The 17,794-nt window shown below is 37.8% G+C and overlaps 2 protein-coding genes across 2 annotated transcripts; both read right to left on the bottom strand.

Moving 5' to 3' along the window:
• Positions 1-2,390: 2,390 nt before the first annotated feature.
• LOC144636061 (uncharacterized) lies at positions 2,391-6,195 on the bottom strand. The gene is made up of 5 exons (XM_078495204.1): positions 5,951-6,195; positions 5,197-5,311; positions 4,646-4,682; positions 3,939-4,065; positions 2,391-3,004 (listed from the first exon to the last, which is right to left on the bottom strand). Exons 1-5 carry the CDS (start codon positions 6,131-6,133, stop codon positions 2,483-2,485), a joined length of 984 nt encoding a protein of 327 aa, XP_078351330.1. The 5' UTR covers positions 6,134-6,195; the 3' UTR covers positions 2,391-2,482.
• A 4,763-nt stretch (positions 6,196-10,958) lies between these two features.
• Positions 10,959-17,238, bottom strand: LOC144636087 (uncharacterized). Its single transcript, XM_078495230.1, has 5 exons — positions 17,041-17,238; positions 12,877-12,991; positions 12,636-12,672; positions 11,976-12,102; positions 10,959-11,459 (listed from the first exon to the last, which is right to left on the bottom strand). Exons 1-5 carry the CDS (start codon positions 17,221-17,223, stop codon positions 10,959-10,961), a joined length of 963 nt encoding a protein of 320 aa, XP_078351356.1. The 5' UTR covers positions 17,224-17,238.
• Between the last annotated feature and the right edge of the window lie 556 nt (positions 17,239-17,794).

Below are 17,794 nucleotides of genomic sequence, written 5' to 3'. Positions count from 1 at the left end.
CTTAAGAATAAAGCCGGGGCTGAAATTTTGCAAAGAATAGTAATTTCGTGTGTTAAAAATTTGTAAAGACAATACAACTATAATGTTTTTACTAATACCTATAAAATTCGTCGTTTTTCTAAACGGCAAAACTAGACAATAAAAGGATAGAAACCTGCACTAGCCAAATGACAGTTCGATGAACGGTACATGTAATACATATGTATGTATACACCACAAACGGAAATGTCATACGCTATAATCTAAGAATATTCTCAAGAATATTTTCAGCCTGACATCGGCAGAAAAATAAGAATATACAGACTGGGTCGGAAAAACAATATTCTTATAGAAAAAAATGTGTTAAGCTTGACAAATTTAAACAGGCTTCTGTGCATGTTAAAACTGATACGAGACAGGTATCAACTTTATGGGCTAGAGCATTTATTGGAAGGATGTCAAAACTGTTTCATTTGTTTTTCTCGCTTGTGCTTTATACGGAAGGTATTGGACTTGGAGACCTTTGAACGTCTTACAGTTCAACTATACACATGTAAGAAGGGATATATCGCAGGGAAATATCTCGAAGCGTCAGAGGAACATGTTACGTGGACACACACAAAAATGACTAGCTGCATCGCAAACTCGAGTTGTGCTGAAGAGTATTAGCTCGCACGTGTGGTTGAGGTCGCTGCAACATTTCTTCGTCAAACTTTGTTGCTGTAACATGTCCCTGTGAACATTTTCTTGCTGTAACTAGTCCCAACCACATCTCTTGTGATTTTGCACCTTTTAGCATGTTGATTCAGAATTATTTTTTTCTACTGAAATTTTTAACCAAAATATTTATCAGTCAACCTACTTCACGTTTTAGCGAAACAGCCGTAACAAATACAGGGTCGTAGTTTTTTTTTCAGTAGGGAACGGGCTATTCTTGAGTCAGTTAGAGTTGGTTATATGCCTCTCCCCAATCTCTTGAAAATTTGGAAATGCAATTTTCCGGCATTCCCCACGGGCTATTTCAATTAAAAAAGGTGTGTAAAGATTTTTTTTAACAATCTTTATTGAAGATATCTATTCAAACAAAAAACGTTACACACAGACACAAAATCAAAGCCTACAAATATCAAAACTAGGAAAGAGTTGCATACTATGTGTAAGCAAGACCATTATACAAACTATCATGATTAAAGCACCTTTTCAAACTTAATGTTTAGAGACAAACTCAGTAAGAAGGGGAGAGTTCTAGTAGCATGAGACTCATTGTTTTCTTTAGCTGAAATTATATGAAAAACAAGCAGGGTCTTGGGATAAAGGTGTTTTATATAAATGCAATTTTTTCGGAACAAAGGTTGTAACAGGCACCGCAGGACCCTAGCAAGGCCCTTTTATTGCTCAAACCTATCATTCTCAAACAAACTTCACGCTTCGACTAGTGCTTACTATACTGGTAATCAAATAATATGCATAAATTCTATTAAATAAAATCATATCTCAAATAATTAAAAAAACTGGTATGCAAAGACTTCTGTGAAATGTAAGCCGTTTAAATCTTAGACTAGGAGCAGCCCCTCTTCTTCCCTTAGTTCGAAGAATTTGAGGCGAAAAAAAAAAAAAAAAACGCGCGAGCGAAAAAAAAAATCGCTGCGCGCCTTTTCTCGCTCCACGCTTGACATACTAAGAAAATTGAGGGACTGCTCATAGTGTATACCAATCTATGTAACATATTGGCGACATATTGATTTTTCGTATATTTTTCAAAACACAAACTATCTATGACTACGCTGCATTCAAAAGCTATAAAAAATGTAATAACTAAATATCTAGCCATCCGAACAAACCAGTTGCGCTCGCAGGCTACAGAGTATCCGATTTGTATTGGTTTTAGTCTCTCTCGAATAACTTAGTGTTCTTCGGTCGCAGTTGACTGACATTTTTATTTCTGTGGCCATTTTCGACCGGAATTTTCTTCAGCCACACTCGATTGGTATTTTTCTTAAGTACTCATAATCGCACAGAGGTCCGTTACTCCCCTCTTGGGCGCTAGTGGAATTCGCATTTGGGACCGCATTGGAAATGAAATCTCGTTCTCTTCGCGCATCTCCCCAATAACATTCTAACATTTATCAGAAAGCTATTTTTAGTAGCTTTGAGCAATCTCTTGCCTTGAAAAGTCCTGAAATGTTTTACGACTGACTATAGGTGGTTCTACAAAGTTTCCATTCGCCTGGAAGATGCTGGGAGTAATAAAGCCTAACACAATATTTTCGTATCGGTCCCTACAGCTTTAATTTTCATTTGTCAGAACTGGCCGGCCAGTCCGGTACTTTTGAATGTAAAATAGGCATTTTCCACGAGATTTTCACCTTCAACCACCACAACAGTGTGTAATAAATGTGCATTGACTGTTCTCAAATTTACTGGTCTGGCCAGTCACTTTTGACAAATGGAAAGTGCCTTTAGAAGCCGTGGGTATCTCGATGTTCTCTTTATCAGATTTTTATCATTGTACCAAGATGTACCCCATGGCTTTGATTTGTCTTGCTCCATTGTCTGATGATCCTCCAGCCTCGTTCCCACACGTGTTTGTATCGTCAGGACTCCCTCCAGTACCAAACCCAATTCGAGAGTCACAACTGTCACATCCGTCAGACCCCTCGTTTCCTAGGATACCGATTCTTGCTCTAGACCGGTAAGTAACAGTACTCACAAGATTGAACCCTTCCTTGTTACAGTTGACCTGCAAAGAGGCCTGAGAACCAATCAGAGTTTTCCACGTGTTACGACCCAGTGAGGTGGCGCGGTATTGCCCATCAGCGATCAGTGAGTACAGAGAGTTGGCCTGCTTGTTGATGACAATGAAGTTGAGCTGTTGGCCGATCTTCATGCCAAGACAAATTTTGGTGAAGGATGTGTTCCAGTAGGTCGGTAACTTGGTCTCTTGTGTGTCAAACCCAGTCTTCCCTCCACGAACGTTGTATTCATTTCTATCGCTCCAGTACCCAGCGTTATAATGAAAGGTGATCTGACAAAACAAGACATTCGTTAGTGTTTTGTACTAGTGTATGTTTAATTTCCTTTTCCTACTATCCAAGATCCAATGACGTGTACCTTGAAAAAATGCCTCCCGTTACCGTCTATGCTTTTGGGGGAAGAAGGTTCTCAATTTCTGGGAATTTGTGACGAAATGTCACGTTACCGCTGTTAAAATGAGTGTCCCAAGGAATTATGACTTGGATTGTAGCTTCCAGTCTGTGGATGCAACTTTCCCAGTGTGTTATACATTCCATGTATCTAAATGTTCATTATTCGTTTTGGTCAGTCGTTATTCAACTAATAATATACATGAAAAAATACTCGATTCTGATTAGCTGAGAGCAGTGCAGTTCAGTTGTAACACCAGTGCAAAAAGTGTAACACCAGTGCAAATTACTCATCGATATTCTGGATTTTGATTGGCTGAAAGACAATAGGAAATTGGTCATCCATATTACGATCAATTGACAGCTGTCAAAACAAAACAAGGTATCCGCTGACCAGTATCGCGGGCTCAGGTGTACACCTCATCGAGGTCAATCTCGAGCCAAGAGTGTCCCCGACTCGTCGGTCAGCGGTTGGTCAGCGGTAGGTGGCCGAAATAAATAGCTTTTTTTCTATTGGTCATTCACAGAACAATAGAAATCAACACCGAATTCTGAAAATCATCCCCGGAAGTGAACCATACCGGAAACCCTGGAAAAAAATCTTTTGTTTTGGATGGCCAGATGTTTGAAGTGTTAACTTTACTTTAACTTTTTTTGTAATACACCTTAAAACTCGTGATATTGCGCTACATAAAAGAACTATTTTTAACTTATAGCCTCCTTCTGATCAAAAGATACCATGATTAATAAAAGGAAATTGAACTCGAAACCGTATGATTACCTATACTAATACGGACAAATGGGGTGATATCTTACATTATTTCCGTCAATTTTCATGAGCGGTGTCCATCCCCCATCTCCACATCCAAAATCTCCAAAGTGACAGAGAACGGAAATTGCTGTTGAATCCACCTGGAGAGTAACCAGCTGACTTACTTTGGACCTATTAAAATAACAAGAAAAACACTGAAAGTGTTAAGTTGGTAAGTTTAAAATCTGTCCAAGGACAAGATTGGTATTTATATTACAACTGATATCAAGCTAAGAGTGCTATTCCAGAAGAGCTATACATTTCAATTCCCCTGCAGATCTTCATCTGTCGCCTTTTTTTGATACTGTCCAACTTCCGTGTAAACAAGTACACTGCAACATTTCTGAAGAACATTTGCTGTAAAAAGATAATTAACAAAACATAGCTGGAGAATATATGCATTTTGTCGTGATTTAACAAATAAAGCTATTCATGGCATTCGGGTGACAAGTACATAATAATTCAAGCTGCGCTTCTACAAGAAAAGCAGCACCCTGGGGAAAAAATCTTGGATCAAGCTGCTAAATCACGGAAACCATGAGGCCTGTGGATAATATAAATTCCAGCTAGACAACAATTAAAAAATAATACAAGCAGAAGAAAAGGTTTCTGGTAGTACAAGTTTTTTCCAACTTTTTCGTACTAAACTTACATTTTTTAAAAGCACTAACTCAAATGAGAAATCATGTAGAACACTAGTTGTATGACTTACTTGTGTGCATCGTACACTTCCTTGCATGACTTCACAGCTGTAATTGACAGATGGGGTATTAGTCTAGTAACCACACTAAGGTCAACGTAAGGGAAAAAAATTGGCAGCTGTATATTTTACTACTTTCAGTCACTTGTAAGAAAAAAACGTCGTAACATAACATTATAATGGGATGTATGTTAAGTAGTGTAAGTAGTCTGGTGTAAACCCTGTAAACTTCTGTTTGTAATTAAAAAAAGGGAAGCCTCGAGCCATGCGGCCCATACTGCCGGAGCTTATCCCGGTTTCTGTAGCATTAAGCGGCTCTCCCCTGGATGGGATGCTAGTCCATCGCAGGGTACCCCCCCCCCCCCTCATGCATTATGTCGCCGGTACCCATTTATACACCTGGGTGGAGAGAGGCACTATGAGAGTAAAGTGTCTTGCCCAAGAACACAACTCAGTGACCCCGGCCAGGGCTCGAACTCGGCGCTCGATCCGGAGTCCGGCGCACTAACCATTTGACCACCGCGCATCCTTTGTAATTAAAAAAGGTAGCTAATAGTGTGTACCTTTCTCGCAGTATTCTCCAATGAAACTTATTTCACAAAGACATTTGAACGTGTCATTTTCAAAGTTTGCCACACAGGTACCTCCGTTCTGACACGGCGTGGAAGAACAAGGCGACTGAAAAAAAAAGTTAAAGTTGATAAAGTTGATTAGTGTTTTCATCCGTGTAGATTATAAATTAGATAAGATTATAAAGCAGGGAAATTAAAAATGTTTTGTTCGAATTACAGCTCTGTAGCATTCTTCACAAGCGAGTGATTAGGAGAATAGTTTGAAAAAACCCGACAATATTTAGTATGTAGCCGCCATGTTTGTGTTCCTCTTTGGGGCACAAATATGGCGACCACAGAATTATGAAATCAGTACTTAATATCAGTAAAGTAGGTGTTACCATTAATATTATTGGTTTTCACTAAAACCAATTTTAGCTAACACTTCTTAATTAAAAAGTGGGATTTGGGTCACTGGAACTTGGAATCACAAACAAATAAACAATAGAAAGGGACTGGGATTTGAAAAATCGGGATAACAATAGGCTGGGAAATGGGATTTGAACAAAACCTGTGTTGGGGGAATGAGATTTTATAACCCTTCAAAACCCTTTAAAAAAGAACAGATTTGTGAAATTAACAGTTCAGACCGGCGTTAAAATTTTGATGACATCATATGAAAACCACCAATAGAAGGCTTGCACTCATTATGGCGATTATATTTTTTAGACACTGTTCATATATAAAAAAAAAAAATAAATCCCACCATTATGGCAAAGTGATGTGAACTCTCATTTTCTGTGTATTCATTGGCGCTGTGGTATTTATCTGAAGACAGCAACTCGCACCAAAGTTTTCCATCGTCTCCTTCGGAGGCGGCCAGGTTCACAGAAAAACACAAAGAATTCCTTAAGCATTCAAAAGTGCAATCAAAGTCGTCGTACGCCATAACTGTTCCAACAGCAAGCACATTCAGATAGTGAAACTCGTGTTTCAAAAATAGACGCTGTCTAAAACTCTGTTGTAAAGTGTTTGTTTCTGTGGACGGTAAAAATAACTTTATCAGAGAATAATTTAAATTTGTCCCTGAGAAAGGGTTTAAATTCAATTAAAATAAATGTTCACTAAACTATAGTTTTTATGTCACGTCAACAAATCTGGGGTTACACCGAACTTTGTCGCAGGCTAAGGGTGCGTTGCCTAAAAAGCGAACGGTTCCAAATGTAATTTCAACGACGAACACAAAAGAACTGACGTTTTTACTGCTGGACCCTGGCATAAAAACACTGTAATTTGGACGTCTTTAAACAGCAGATATACACCTGATTGAAGAAAAGAGAAACGTTGCCCATAAAAAGCATTAATTAACCATAAACGATGCGACCCAAACCGGAAAAAAGTAATCGACGTCTGTGACAGGATAAAGATTATAGTAAGCCAGATTGCCTAAATTAGCTCTCAAAGCTCTCAAAGAAAGAAAATATCTTGATTAAAAAATAAATGGAATATTACTAAGATTACCAATGCTGTCTACCCACAATCCTATTCCGTCTTATCGTTCATGCTTTATGCTTGGTCACTATTGATCGGTGGTAACATAACCATTCGCAACAGATATACTAATTATTACATTTTGTATTTAATCAAATATTATTTAAGGGAAAAAAAATATGAAACGTTGTCGCTTGTAGGAGGGATACCCTCTCCTCCGAGCCACCTTTAAGGAGCGTTCATCAGAAAACTTGTCTCTACCAACCGAGCCAAAATGTTGGCATTCCCGATTTCACGAGTCAAAAAAGCCAAAGTGTCTACACCCAGGGTCACCTTATTTTCAAAGTCAGTAAGGGAGTGCCTCCCACTCACTCTCTCCCACTCCGATTAGTAGGAGGGGAAGGGTGGGTGGAACTGCGTCCCACTCAACTCGAACCAAATTTGCGATTTCTCATAGAAACGGTTTGAATCTATTTATAAACAAATGAAAAAAATAATGGCTTAGGGTTTAGGGTTAGGGTTTGGATTTGCGTGTTTCACAAGCAATCTTTTTTACTATTTATGCTAATGTGGAGAGAAAACACTCCGGCGGTAAACAAGTATCGCCTTAGTTACTTCCAATATTTCCTTACGAATTTAGCCAGTACTGTTCAGTTCTTATTATTCACCCGTAAAGCAAGTTAGAATCATTCCTTGTCAAAAAGGGATGTACGTATTCTATTGAATTATATATACCTGTGATCATAACAAGGCTTTTTCTTAAATACAAGTTTAACTTACTTACATTTGCATATTATCAACAAAATAAAGGGAATCTAACCTGGAGAGCATCTGGTCTTGTTTACCAGAGAAGACAGCAAGAAGAAAATGCAACAGATGATTTCAGTAGGCATGATCGATTAAAAATCTTTCCACAAGGTTTGGAAAAATGACTAATTTCCACGTCGTTTTTGGTGATCGCGAGGCAGTATCCGATTGTAATTATTCTAAAAAGATGTACGTGTTTAAATTTATCGTTCTTCACGTATAACGTTGCAGCCAATTATCGCTCAGAGCTGTCACGATTTGCAGGTGGTCAGGAGAGGAAAATAAAAGGACGAAATGAATTTTTTAGACGGATGAAATCGCTGACATCAATTATTCATGCACAGTGTTCTCTTATTCAAACTCCGGTTATTATCGAGCAAACGCTAGCTCTCCATGGCAATTAGGCACTCATTCGAGGCATGCATAATAAGCCTTAGCTATGTACAAAGATAAAGCAAGACATACGGTGTCAAAAATAATAAATGACAACCTTTGCTTAATAAACGCCAGGTTGACCCACATTCAAAATTCCGGTATGCTGTTTTGAACAGATCATCAATATAATTACTAGCATAGCCTGTCGTTTACTTTTCAGGCTCTTTTCGTACACGAGCGTGTTTATGTTGATTGTAACAAACTCAGATTGGGAGTCATGTGTGCTTTTTATTCCTGTGTCATATTATTTTAATTAGGCAAGAAAAAGTGAATGTTCGAGTTGTAAGTAACATCCACTTTTACAAACGCATTTTTTTCCTTTTCAGTGGCCTCAGAAGTAATTATGTAAGTCACAGAGTCCAGGTTCGTGAGGGTGACCAAGGGTGACCCTTGCCAAACGGTATAAATGAACGCTTTGTCAGGCACAATCGTGAGCAAATTTGACGTTGTTGTTTTGAAGATGTTTTCTGGGAAATAAATATTATTTTTACTTAACGAACGATGTCAATTAGTGTTGAGGCCGCATATATTATTGATTGTAGCTTAGCATCAGGCATCGCTGTCTACAACAATCAATCTGCTTGAGCCGTATTGACATTATAAAATTACAACTTCCCGTGTAATTAAAATTGCATCTGTACAATGTCCAAGTGTCTAGCATAAAAAAAAATAATAACTTTATTTAAGTGTCTGGTCTTCTAGCTAGCCTTAAGCTTACTAATCGGGGACACTGTTTAAATTAAAATATAATATAAGTATAAAAACGATTCTGGTCTATTTTACATATTTAACAGGACTACCTCAACTAATTTTTAATATTCGTTTGAGTCATATTGACAGAAGAAAAGCTACTCAGGAAATGAAATTATCTCCAAGCCAAAGATAGCTTCTGAAGTTTTATTTTAAAATTACAGTGTTATATTGCGATCCTAAAAATAACCAACAAGCGTGGAAAATGATGAATAGCATTGTGAGTCTTTGTGAAAAAAAAGACAAAAAATCAACAAACTCTCGCCGGACGGCAACTTTAATCTTCCCTGGCTCTCTTCAATTAAGAATTGCTTGCAACTTTTTAATTCGCGAAAAACTACCATAATACAGCGAGAAATCACGCTTAAAAATTTGCTGTGAAAACGTTATTATTTACAAGTCGTGCATTTAAGAGATATTTTTGGTAAAATATGGTGAACGTATCAGCTCTACTTAATTCTGATGACATCGATTATGTGAAACCTAGTGATTATATTAGGATAGGGTAATAGATAGGTAACTATGTTTATTTTGAATTGTTAGAAACAAAGTAAAGCTTTATATGAAATCGCGTTCGTGGTTGTAAAACGGAGGGCGCGGGGTCCGACACCGCATGGCCATCCTTATACTTGTACTGATATACTACTTTTTGGTTGTAGGGCTAGAGGTCCAGGTTTGATTTTATAGGCAGTATTGCTTTGTTTCTACTCCTCTTATATTTGTACAAAAATCTTACTTATGCCGCATTTGTATTCGCTTCATTTTGTATAATTATTGTTATTTTTTTAAGAAAAAATATGTTAAGCTAACCTAAATTTTGGGTGTAAGAGGGTGTTAGACCTTGCGTAGTTACTATGATGAAGTTAAGGCAAGCTACCCAGAGAACAAACACGAAAGGCAGCATCGAGAAACAACAGCGTTTCATAGTCACATCTTCAGAGAACTGCTGACTGGTGCAAGGCAGACCGCTCTTTAGACATTTAAAACACTAAATAAGTCGCTCCAAAAGGGCACTAAAACGATACCAATAAAGCTATTACCTTTATAGCTGCTGTTTTATATTAGGCTGTATGTGTAAACACGGTTTTGTTACGTTATTAACATCCGGGTATCACACACTGAAAAGACAGTTCGTTGGATGCATTTAAAATAGATTTTCTAACTTTTCCGGAAAAAAAGTAGATACATGTAACTTAATATATATAAAGCATATTGCGGGACCGCGAGTGATATTATATAGCTAATGAAGCCCGAGTTCGCAAAAAATGTCTTGACAAACATATTAAAAATAAGGTACGTTTTTTTTTTCAGGAAAATGTTAGTCTTTCTTCCAAAAAAGTTTAATCGAGCTGAAGAAAAATAAAGAAGAAAATAAATATTTAAATGCGAAAACGTGCTCACAATTTCAAAAGAAAAAAGTAATCATGTCAGTAACCATGGCGATATTGATATCTTCATATGACAAAGATGAAAAATAGTATGTTCAAATGGCGAAGAGATCGATTTTTAGCAAAAGGAAAAACCCTGATATTTTATCATTATCTGTATAACATAAATTAATTACAACTTTTTTATATATATATATATATTGGCATGATGTACATATTTATCAGTAACAAAATGTCTTATTTTCCACAACTAAGTTGAAATAAAATCTTTTGAACAAGGCTTGCTAGAATATACTATAAAACACATAATTTTATGTTTACTGTGATGAAAGTGTATTGATGGCTGCTTTGAGAAAACATCACACTGGCAGGCACTAAACTACTCAATTATACTAGAAAAATATCACATCTTTTGCTCAAATGGTCACCAAGGCTTTCTTTTGCGACTGCAAGACAAACTGCAAATATTAAAAGAAATTGCGATTGCTCAAAAAACACTCCAAAAGTTCAATTAAAGATGGTCATTCCTGCTTTAATAAGTGATTATTTCTATTTTGTAAGATTAATTGTAGATGTAAACTAACTATAATAATAAAAAAATTGTTATCTTAAATTAAAAATTATATATAAGTAAAATTACAGACAAAACGTAAGAGTAAATGTTGGGGTGCAAATACCTTGTTTTTATAAATAGCATGTAGTATTGTATGTATAAGTTGAATGTAATTCGTTAGTAGTATCTATTAATATAAGAAGAGCACATGTAAAATAACGTATTTTAAGTTAGGTTTAAGTTATTGTATTGCATTGTGTTGCATTTGTAAGTAACGTATCGTATTAACTGCATACTGTTGTTGCAATTAATTAAATAAAAAAGTATTGATGATTAATAAGTTTAATTAGTCACTGCACCAAGATGTATCCCATGGCTTTGATATGTGTGTAGAAATCCTCGTTTCCGCACGTGTTGGAGTCATCATGTCGCCCTCCTGTGCCAAACCCAATTCTGGAATCACACTGAAAGCAGTCATTCTCGTTGTTACCAAGGATACCGATCCGAGCTTTACCCAAAGTGACATCACCGCTAGCTGCATTGAACCCTTCCTTGTTACAGTTCAGCAGCAGAGAGGCCTGTGAACCAATCAGCGTTTTCCACGTATTACGACCCAGTGAGGTGGCGCGGTATTGCCCGTCAGCGATCAGTGAGTACAGAGAGTTGGCCTGCTTGTTGATGACAATGAAGTTGATCTGTTGGCCAATCTTCATACCAAGACAAATCTTGGAGAAGGATGTGTTCCAGAAGGTCGGTAACTTGGTCTCTTGTGTGTCAAACCCAGTCTTCCCTCCAAGAAGGTTGTATTCCTTTTTATCACTCCAGTATCCAGCGTTGTAATGGAAGGTGTTCTTTAAGAGAATGAAAAAGAAAAGAATCATTGGTTGTTTTATTTATCAGTCCTATCTATGCCCGTTTCCTTTTTCTGCTTTCTTTTTCCACTGTAAATGGTTACTCTAGTCTCGGCGTTCAACAATGACGTAAAATCGACAATATATTTTGTTATGCCTGGAAATTAACTCTTACAAACAGTTAACCCTTATAGCTTTTTATAGTGCCATTAATCAATAGTTTTTTGGACGCGTTCTGTTATTATTTCGTGGTTCAGTTGATTTCAGTGAAAAAGTCAAGAAAAACCAAATGGTGGCTGTTGGAAGATCATGACGTAATCCTCAAGTTAAATGACGTCATAAGTTTGTTATGACGACGTCAAAGGTAACAGTTTTAGACTTACGTTATATGGTCTTATATCATCTGAGTTTCATAGTCGTAGCTTAACACTAATGGAGTGAGAGAGAGGGAAAAAACGACTGTGCTTACGATGGTAAAAGAAAAACCGAAAATTTCGTTGATGTTGATTATCTTACTTTGTTGCCGACAATCTTCATGACCGGGGTCCATCCCCCATCTCCACATCCAAAATCTCCAAAGTGACAGAGGACGGAAATTGGTGTTGAGTCCAGCTGGAGAGTAACCAGCTGACTCAGTTTGGGCCTATAAATATAACAAGAAAAACATTGAAAGTGTTAAGTTGGTAAGTTCAAAATCTGTCCAAGGACAAAAGTCGTTGAAAATACATTTTCTCGGTATTTATATTTATCATTTATTCCATGAGCGTGCGTTGGATATGAGATGGTACATAGCCAACGAGGCGCGCAGGGCCGAGTTGGCTATAACTATCTCATAACTACCAAGGAGGAGTGGAATAATTGTTATATTTAAAACACCCAAAGAATTGCAATATTTGAGCTCCCCATGCTGTTCTCGCTGACGCGTACACCTACCATATTTGTGGTCCATGGAATATGAGCTCATATACTATGGCCTGTTAACCAATCGAAACTCAGAATTTGCAATATACCATGGCTAGTTTTTTTTATTAAAAACAGCTGATGTCAAGTTAAGAGTGCTATTCCAGAAGACCTCTACATTTCAATTCCCAGAAGCATGTACTGTACGAGTGAAATTTGAAAGGCACTGACTCAAATAAGAATTGCGTCATGTAGAACACTAGTTGTGTGACTTACTTGTGTGCATCGTACACTTCCTTGCATGACGTCACAGCTGTAATAAACAGATAGGGTATTAACCTAGTAAACACACTAAGGTCACCGTAAGGAAAAAGATGGCGGCTGTATATTTACTACTTTAAGTCACTTTTAAGTAAAAAACATCGTAACGTAACATTGTTAAGTAGTGTAAGTATCCTGTAAACCCTGTAAACCTCTCTTTGGAATCAAAATAGGTAACAGTGGTAATAGTGTCTACCTTTATCGCAGTATTCTCCAGTGAAACCCTTTTGGCAAAGGCATTCAAACGTGTCATGTTTGTAGTTCGGTAGACAGGTTCCTCCGTTTTGACACGGCGAGGAAGAACATGCCGACTGCAAAAAAAAAAATCATTTGATAAATGGTGGTTGTTTTTTTCTGTGTTGTCAAAAAACTATTAGATTATAAAGCAGGCAAATTAATAAGTTTTGCCCAAATCAAAGTTTTATAGCGTTCTTCACAAGCGAGTTATTAGAAAATAGTTTGCAAAAACCGACAGTATTTAATATGTAGCTGCCATGTTTGTGTTGCTCTTTATGGCACAAATAGGACGGCCATAGAATGAATTATAAAATCAGTTAATGCTCCCAACCCATGAAATGAAAACAAGACAACAAGTTCAGTGGGAGAAAAGGGGTAAGGGATGAAGTGCTCGAGTTGCCAATAGGAATCATGCAGGGTATCACAGGTTAGTTGGTTGGCAACGAGAGGTCGGGAACAAACACAACCACTACTCCTGGTTCCCAAGAAACTGGGGTCCAAAGACCCTTGGGAACAAACACAACCACATTCCTGGTTCCCAAGAAACTGGGTCCTAAGACCCTTGGGAACAAACACAACCACATTCCTGGTTCCCAAGAAACTGGGTCCTAAGACCCTTGGGAACAAACACAACCACATTCCTGGTTCCCAAGAAACTGGGTCCTAAGACCCTTGGGAACAAACACAACCACATTCTCTGGTTCCCAAGAAACTGGGGTCCTTAGACCCTTGGGAACAAACACAACCACATTCCCTGGTTCCCAAGAAACTGGGGTCCTAATCTCCAGGACCCTTGGGAACAAAAACAACAGCCAAGTACAGCAACCCTGGGGGGCCCACTCTACAGGGAAAGCTGACCCTGTGAGGCTATGAGGCAAAAGGGCGAATTGTATGGAGCACTTCATCCCTTCCCGTGGTTTATTTACTTTAAGAAAAACAACACTTAGGTAAGATGGCCTAAACCTATTGAAGTAGATCAGAAATGAAAGTCAGTAAACAAATAACAGAATGGTCGAGTTAGTATATGCCAGCTTAGCACTTAAGGTAACAGTTATATCAATGTCCCAAGAAGAAGAGATATTGCTCAAGGCCAACAGCTGTAAGCTTGAGTTGGCATACAAAAAGTTAACAATACTAACAACATTTTAATAAGCAGTCATGCTGCTTCAGTCTATAAGCTCTAAGCCTGAGTTAACAAAATGGTAACAGTATAAAAAACAATGTCTCTATAAGCAGGCATGCTGCTTAAGTCCATTAGTTCTACTGAAACTTGAGTTAGCATACGAAATGATAACAATTATAACAGTTTCTATATAAGCAGAATTGCTGCTTTAGTCCATCAGCTCTGGCTAATGTTTGAAAATAATAATACTCATAATTATAATAAAGGACAACCCTCTACATAGCAGTATTTGTGTGTAGAATTTCAACATTGCCTTAATGTCTACGAGTACTATGCTAAAAGAAAACCAAAGAGGGTTGGGTGGGTGGGAATTATTGTGAGAACCATTTTAGAGCTCAGAGAATTTGAAGTAAAATTAATGATGTCTAGACAAAACCGCATGGTCTTGATTGACATGATAGAATAGGGGAAATAATATATAGATTTAGGCAAGCCTAAAAGCGGAGCTCCCCATTTATTTAATTTTCACTGGAGCTTACAATGTTTTCATTCTAGTGAATAAGCGGCCAAAGTACTAATGTTTATGGCGGTTTATAGGTTCAAGACAAATTTAAATAGCTCACGGTTAAACCGAATGTCAGCAGTACGACAAAAATAATAATCTTAAAGCGGGGCAAAATCATTACTCATGGCACGAAAAATTACTTTAGAGTACAGTAAATTATCTGCTTTCTAGCAATAGAAAATAGTTTCGCCATCCTGTAAAAGTTTCGCAGCAGTTTAGTAGACTCCACAATATCTATTACATTGATATAGAATATATTCAACGTGAATCGCTGAGTCTGTCGCATTAGCTCAATCGGTAAGGTGCCAGTCTGCGGATCGGAAGGTCGTGAGTTCAAATCCCAGAGGGTCAAGTTTTTTTTTTCTTTTTTTTTTTCTTTTTTTTTTTTTTTTACCCCGTAGCAATAAAATGGTTTGTTTATTATATCAACCCGATTTAGCTTTTCGATACTCCTTCATGTACGATGCTGGCTTTACAGATAGACACGAAAGTCATCGATCGATTATGGCTCTCAATGTCCACTTTTTTGGCGGTCGATTACTTTCTACACGTAATTTTCAGCCACATTTTGTTTCATTGCTTCTTGTTTTTCTTTTAAAACCTCTTTAAATTTTAAAGGCCGCCTTTATACCGCCGCCTTTATACGGCCTTCTTGCTTCACTATTTCTACCATCAAACTATGGCGGCCATGTTGCGCGACTCCGTACGCCGTACGCGCCCGCGAACCATGCCGCTATCCATGTTGACCATGAAAACTCATTTCGATAGTGTTCCTTCTTTCATGCGTATGGTGCTCTGCTCTGCGGCCCTGCGGGCCGCTGTAGAGCTCCGCTATGATTGGCCAGCCCGAAATTGCGCATCATACTGGTACAGAAGTGAATTTGACCTTTGAATGTAATGCAAGAGTATTAGTCTTGCAGCCTATTGCGTGACAGATCTGTATATTTGACTGGAGCGTTCTTTTTACTTCTCTAAAATCCCTTCATGGTTATCACATTAACTTTATATTACATATAAATTGGCATTAATATTCCATATAAATTCGCATAATAAATATCAGGAGTAGGTTTTACCATTAAAGGGAACCTCCACTCATACAATAAGGGCCTGTTTACAAGCAGGTAGGGTAACCCTAATGCTAGGGTTACCCTAGCTGGAGGGTTACCCTAGCGCTCCCACATTTCTTCTTTTTTTCATCGACGTGTTTACAAGGCAGCTAGGGTTACCCTAGCACTAGGGTAACCCTAGCTGAGTGCTAGGGTTACCCTAGCGCCAGGGTAATCCTAGCGCCTTGTAAACGCTCTGCTAGGGATAACTCGCCTACCCGGGACAACTTTATTTTGGCTCCAAGAAGCTAAATATGTTTAAAAATACCGACAAAAACATCGAATTGTGACCAAGAAACATCGTGTTCATTCACAGTTTGTCGTATTTTTGCACTGGAACGGAAATATTTTCGAATAACAGCATCTTACGACAAAATTTTACAAGGTTAACTGAAGCGTACCGGTGTAAGTTGACCCGGGTAGTAGGGTTACTCTACCTGCGAATTTTTGCTTGTAAACCCGGGCTATCTTCTAACCCTCTTGCTACGGTAACCCTAGCACTAGGGTTACCCTACCTGCTTGTCCATAGGCCCTAAGTGACTTTGAATTGTTTTAGAAAGTGGAAAAGATTATGTCTTTTATATTTCCCGCGCGCCGCCATTTTGGATTTTATGACGTGTAATTGTTCCGCTATTGTTAGAAAACAGATCAAACAATATTGTGCAAAGCCATAATCTTTTCCACTTTTTGTTGCTATTAAATGTTTTTTTCTCCCTTGTCCTGTCAAATTTGGAATTTAGGCATTATTTTAAAAAATTCATCGTCAGCTTGTTGTAAGAGTGGAGGTTCCCTTTAATATTTTTTTTACTAAAGATAATTATAGTTATCACTTCGTAATTATTAACCCGTCTGAAAATTGAAAAATTCGATAAAAATTATTTATTTGTGTTACGGTTAAAAAACACGTTCTCCTTGGACTTTACAACTTTCAGAATGCTTTATCTCCGTAACGAAACACTGAATCGTTATCAAAATTAGCAATGTGCATATGGGTTTATGTTCTTTTTGTCTAGAATATGTAAAAAATGCTGGGGACCTGAGGGGGTAAAATGTTAACTGCAATGGGATTTGGGCACATTTTCACTGGGAAAATGGGATTTGGGTCCCTGGGACTTGTAATCAAAAACAAATTAACAACAGAACGTGACTGTTATTTGCAAAATCGGAAAAAAACAATTGGCTGGGAAATGGGATTTTATACCCTCTTCTGTACCCTATAAAAAGAACAGATTAACAGTCCAGACGTCACATGAAAACCACCAATAGAAGGCTTGCGCGCGTTACGGCGATTATTCTTTTAAACAATTCACATTAGAAAGAAAATCCTACCATTAAGGCAAAGTGATGTGAAGTCTTGTTTTCTGTGTATTCATCGGCGCTGTGGTATTTATCTGAAGACAGCAACTCGCACCAAAGTTTTCCATCGGCTCCTTTGGAGGCGGCCAGATTCACAGAAAAACACAAAGAATTCCTTAAGCATTCAAAGGTGCAATCAAATTCGTCGTACACCATATCTGTTCCAACACCAAGCAGATTCAGATAGTGGAACTCGTGTTTCGAAAACAGACGCTGTCTAAAACTCTGTTGTAAAGTGTAAATTTCTGTGGGCGGTAAGAACAACTTTATCAGGGGAGAATTTAAATTTGTCCTTGAGTAAGTGTTTAAAAGCGATTAAAATAAATGTTCACTAGTCTATAATTTTTATAAAGTAGAACCCGCCTGTAACTCGAACTCTGAAGGGAAACGAAAAGCAGTTCGAGTTAGCGGGGTTTCAAGTTATCGGGGTCGATTGAATAAGACTGAAAGGTGGGTTCAAATACAAGGGAAATGGAAGTTTGTTCGAGTTAGCGAGGTTGTTTGCGTTGCCTTTAGAGGAAACAAAAGATACAAATTTAACTGTCGTTTTTACTGCTGGAGCCATGCATAAAAAACGCTGTAAGTTAGGCGTCTTTTGACAGGAGATATGCACATAATTTAACCATAAACGATGCGACCCAAACCAGAAAAAAGTAATCGTCACCTGTGACAGAATGAACATTATAGTAACACAGGTTGCATAGATCATACTCTAAAAGCTCTCAAA

Source organism: Oculina patagonica, chromosome 13 (genome assembly GCF_052425735.1).
Source record: "Oculina patagonica isolate OP01 chromosome 13, crgOcupat, whole genome shotgun sequence".
NCBI lineage: Eukaryota > Metazoa > Cnidaria > Anthozoa > Scleractinia > Oculinidae > Oculina > Oculina patagonica.
This window is presented reverse-complemented; position numbering and strand designations above follow the sequence as displayed.

Bases quoted from the DNA above. Each gene is read 5' to 3' on its own strand.
- LOC144636087 (XM_078495230.1), bottom strand. From the start codon at position 17,223: ATGGTGTACGACGAATTTGATTGCACCTTTGAATGCTTAAGGAATTCT. The intron at 12,992-17,040 runs GTAGGATTTTCT...TTTTTTTTGCAG, and splicing joins CACATCACTTTGCCTTAATG to TCGGCATGTTCTTCCTCGCC. The intron at 12,103-12,635 runs GTAAGTCACACA...TTATATTTATAG, and splicing joins GAAGTGTACGATGCACACAA to GCCCAAACTGAGTCAGCTGG.
- LOC144636061 (XM_078495204.1), bottom strand. From the start codon at position 6,133: ATGGCGTACGACGACTTTGATTGCACTTTTGAATGCTTAAGGAATTCT. The intron at 4,066-4,645 runs GTAAGTCATACA...TTATTTTAATAG, and splicing joins GAAGTGTACGATGCACACAA to GTCCAAAGTAAGTCAGCTGG. The intron at 3,005-3,938 runs GTAAGATATCAC...TTGTTTTGTCAG, and splicing joins TGAAAATTGACGGAAATAAT to ATCACCTTTCATTATAACGC.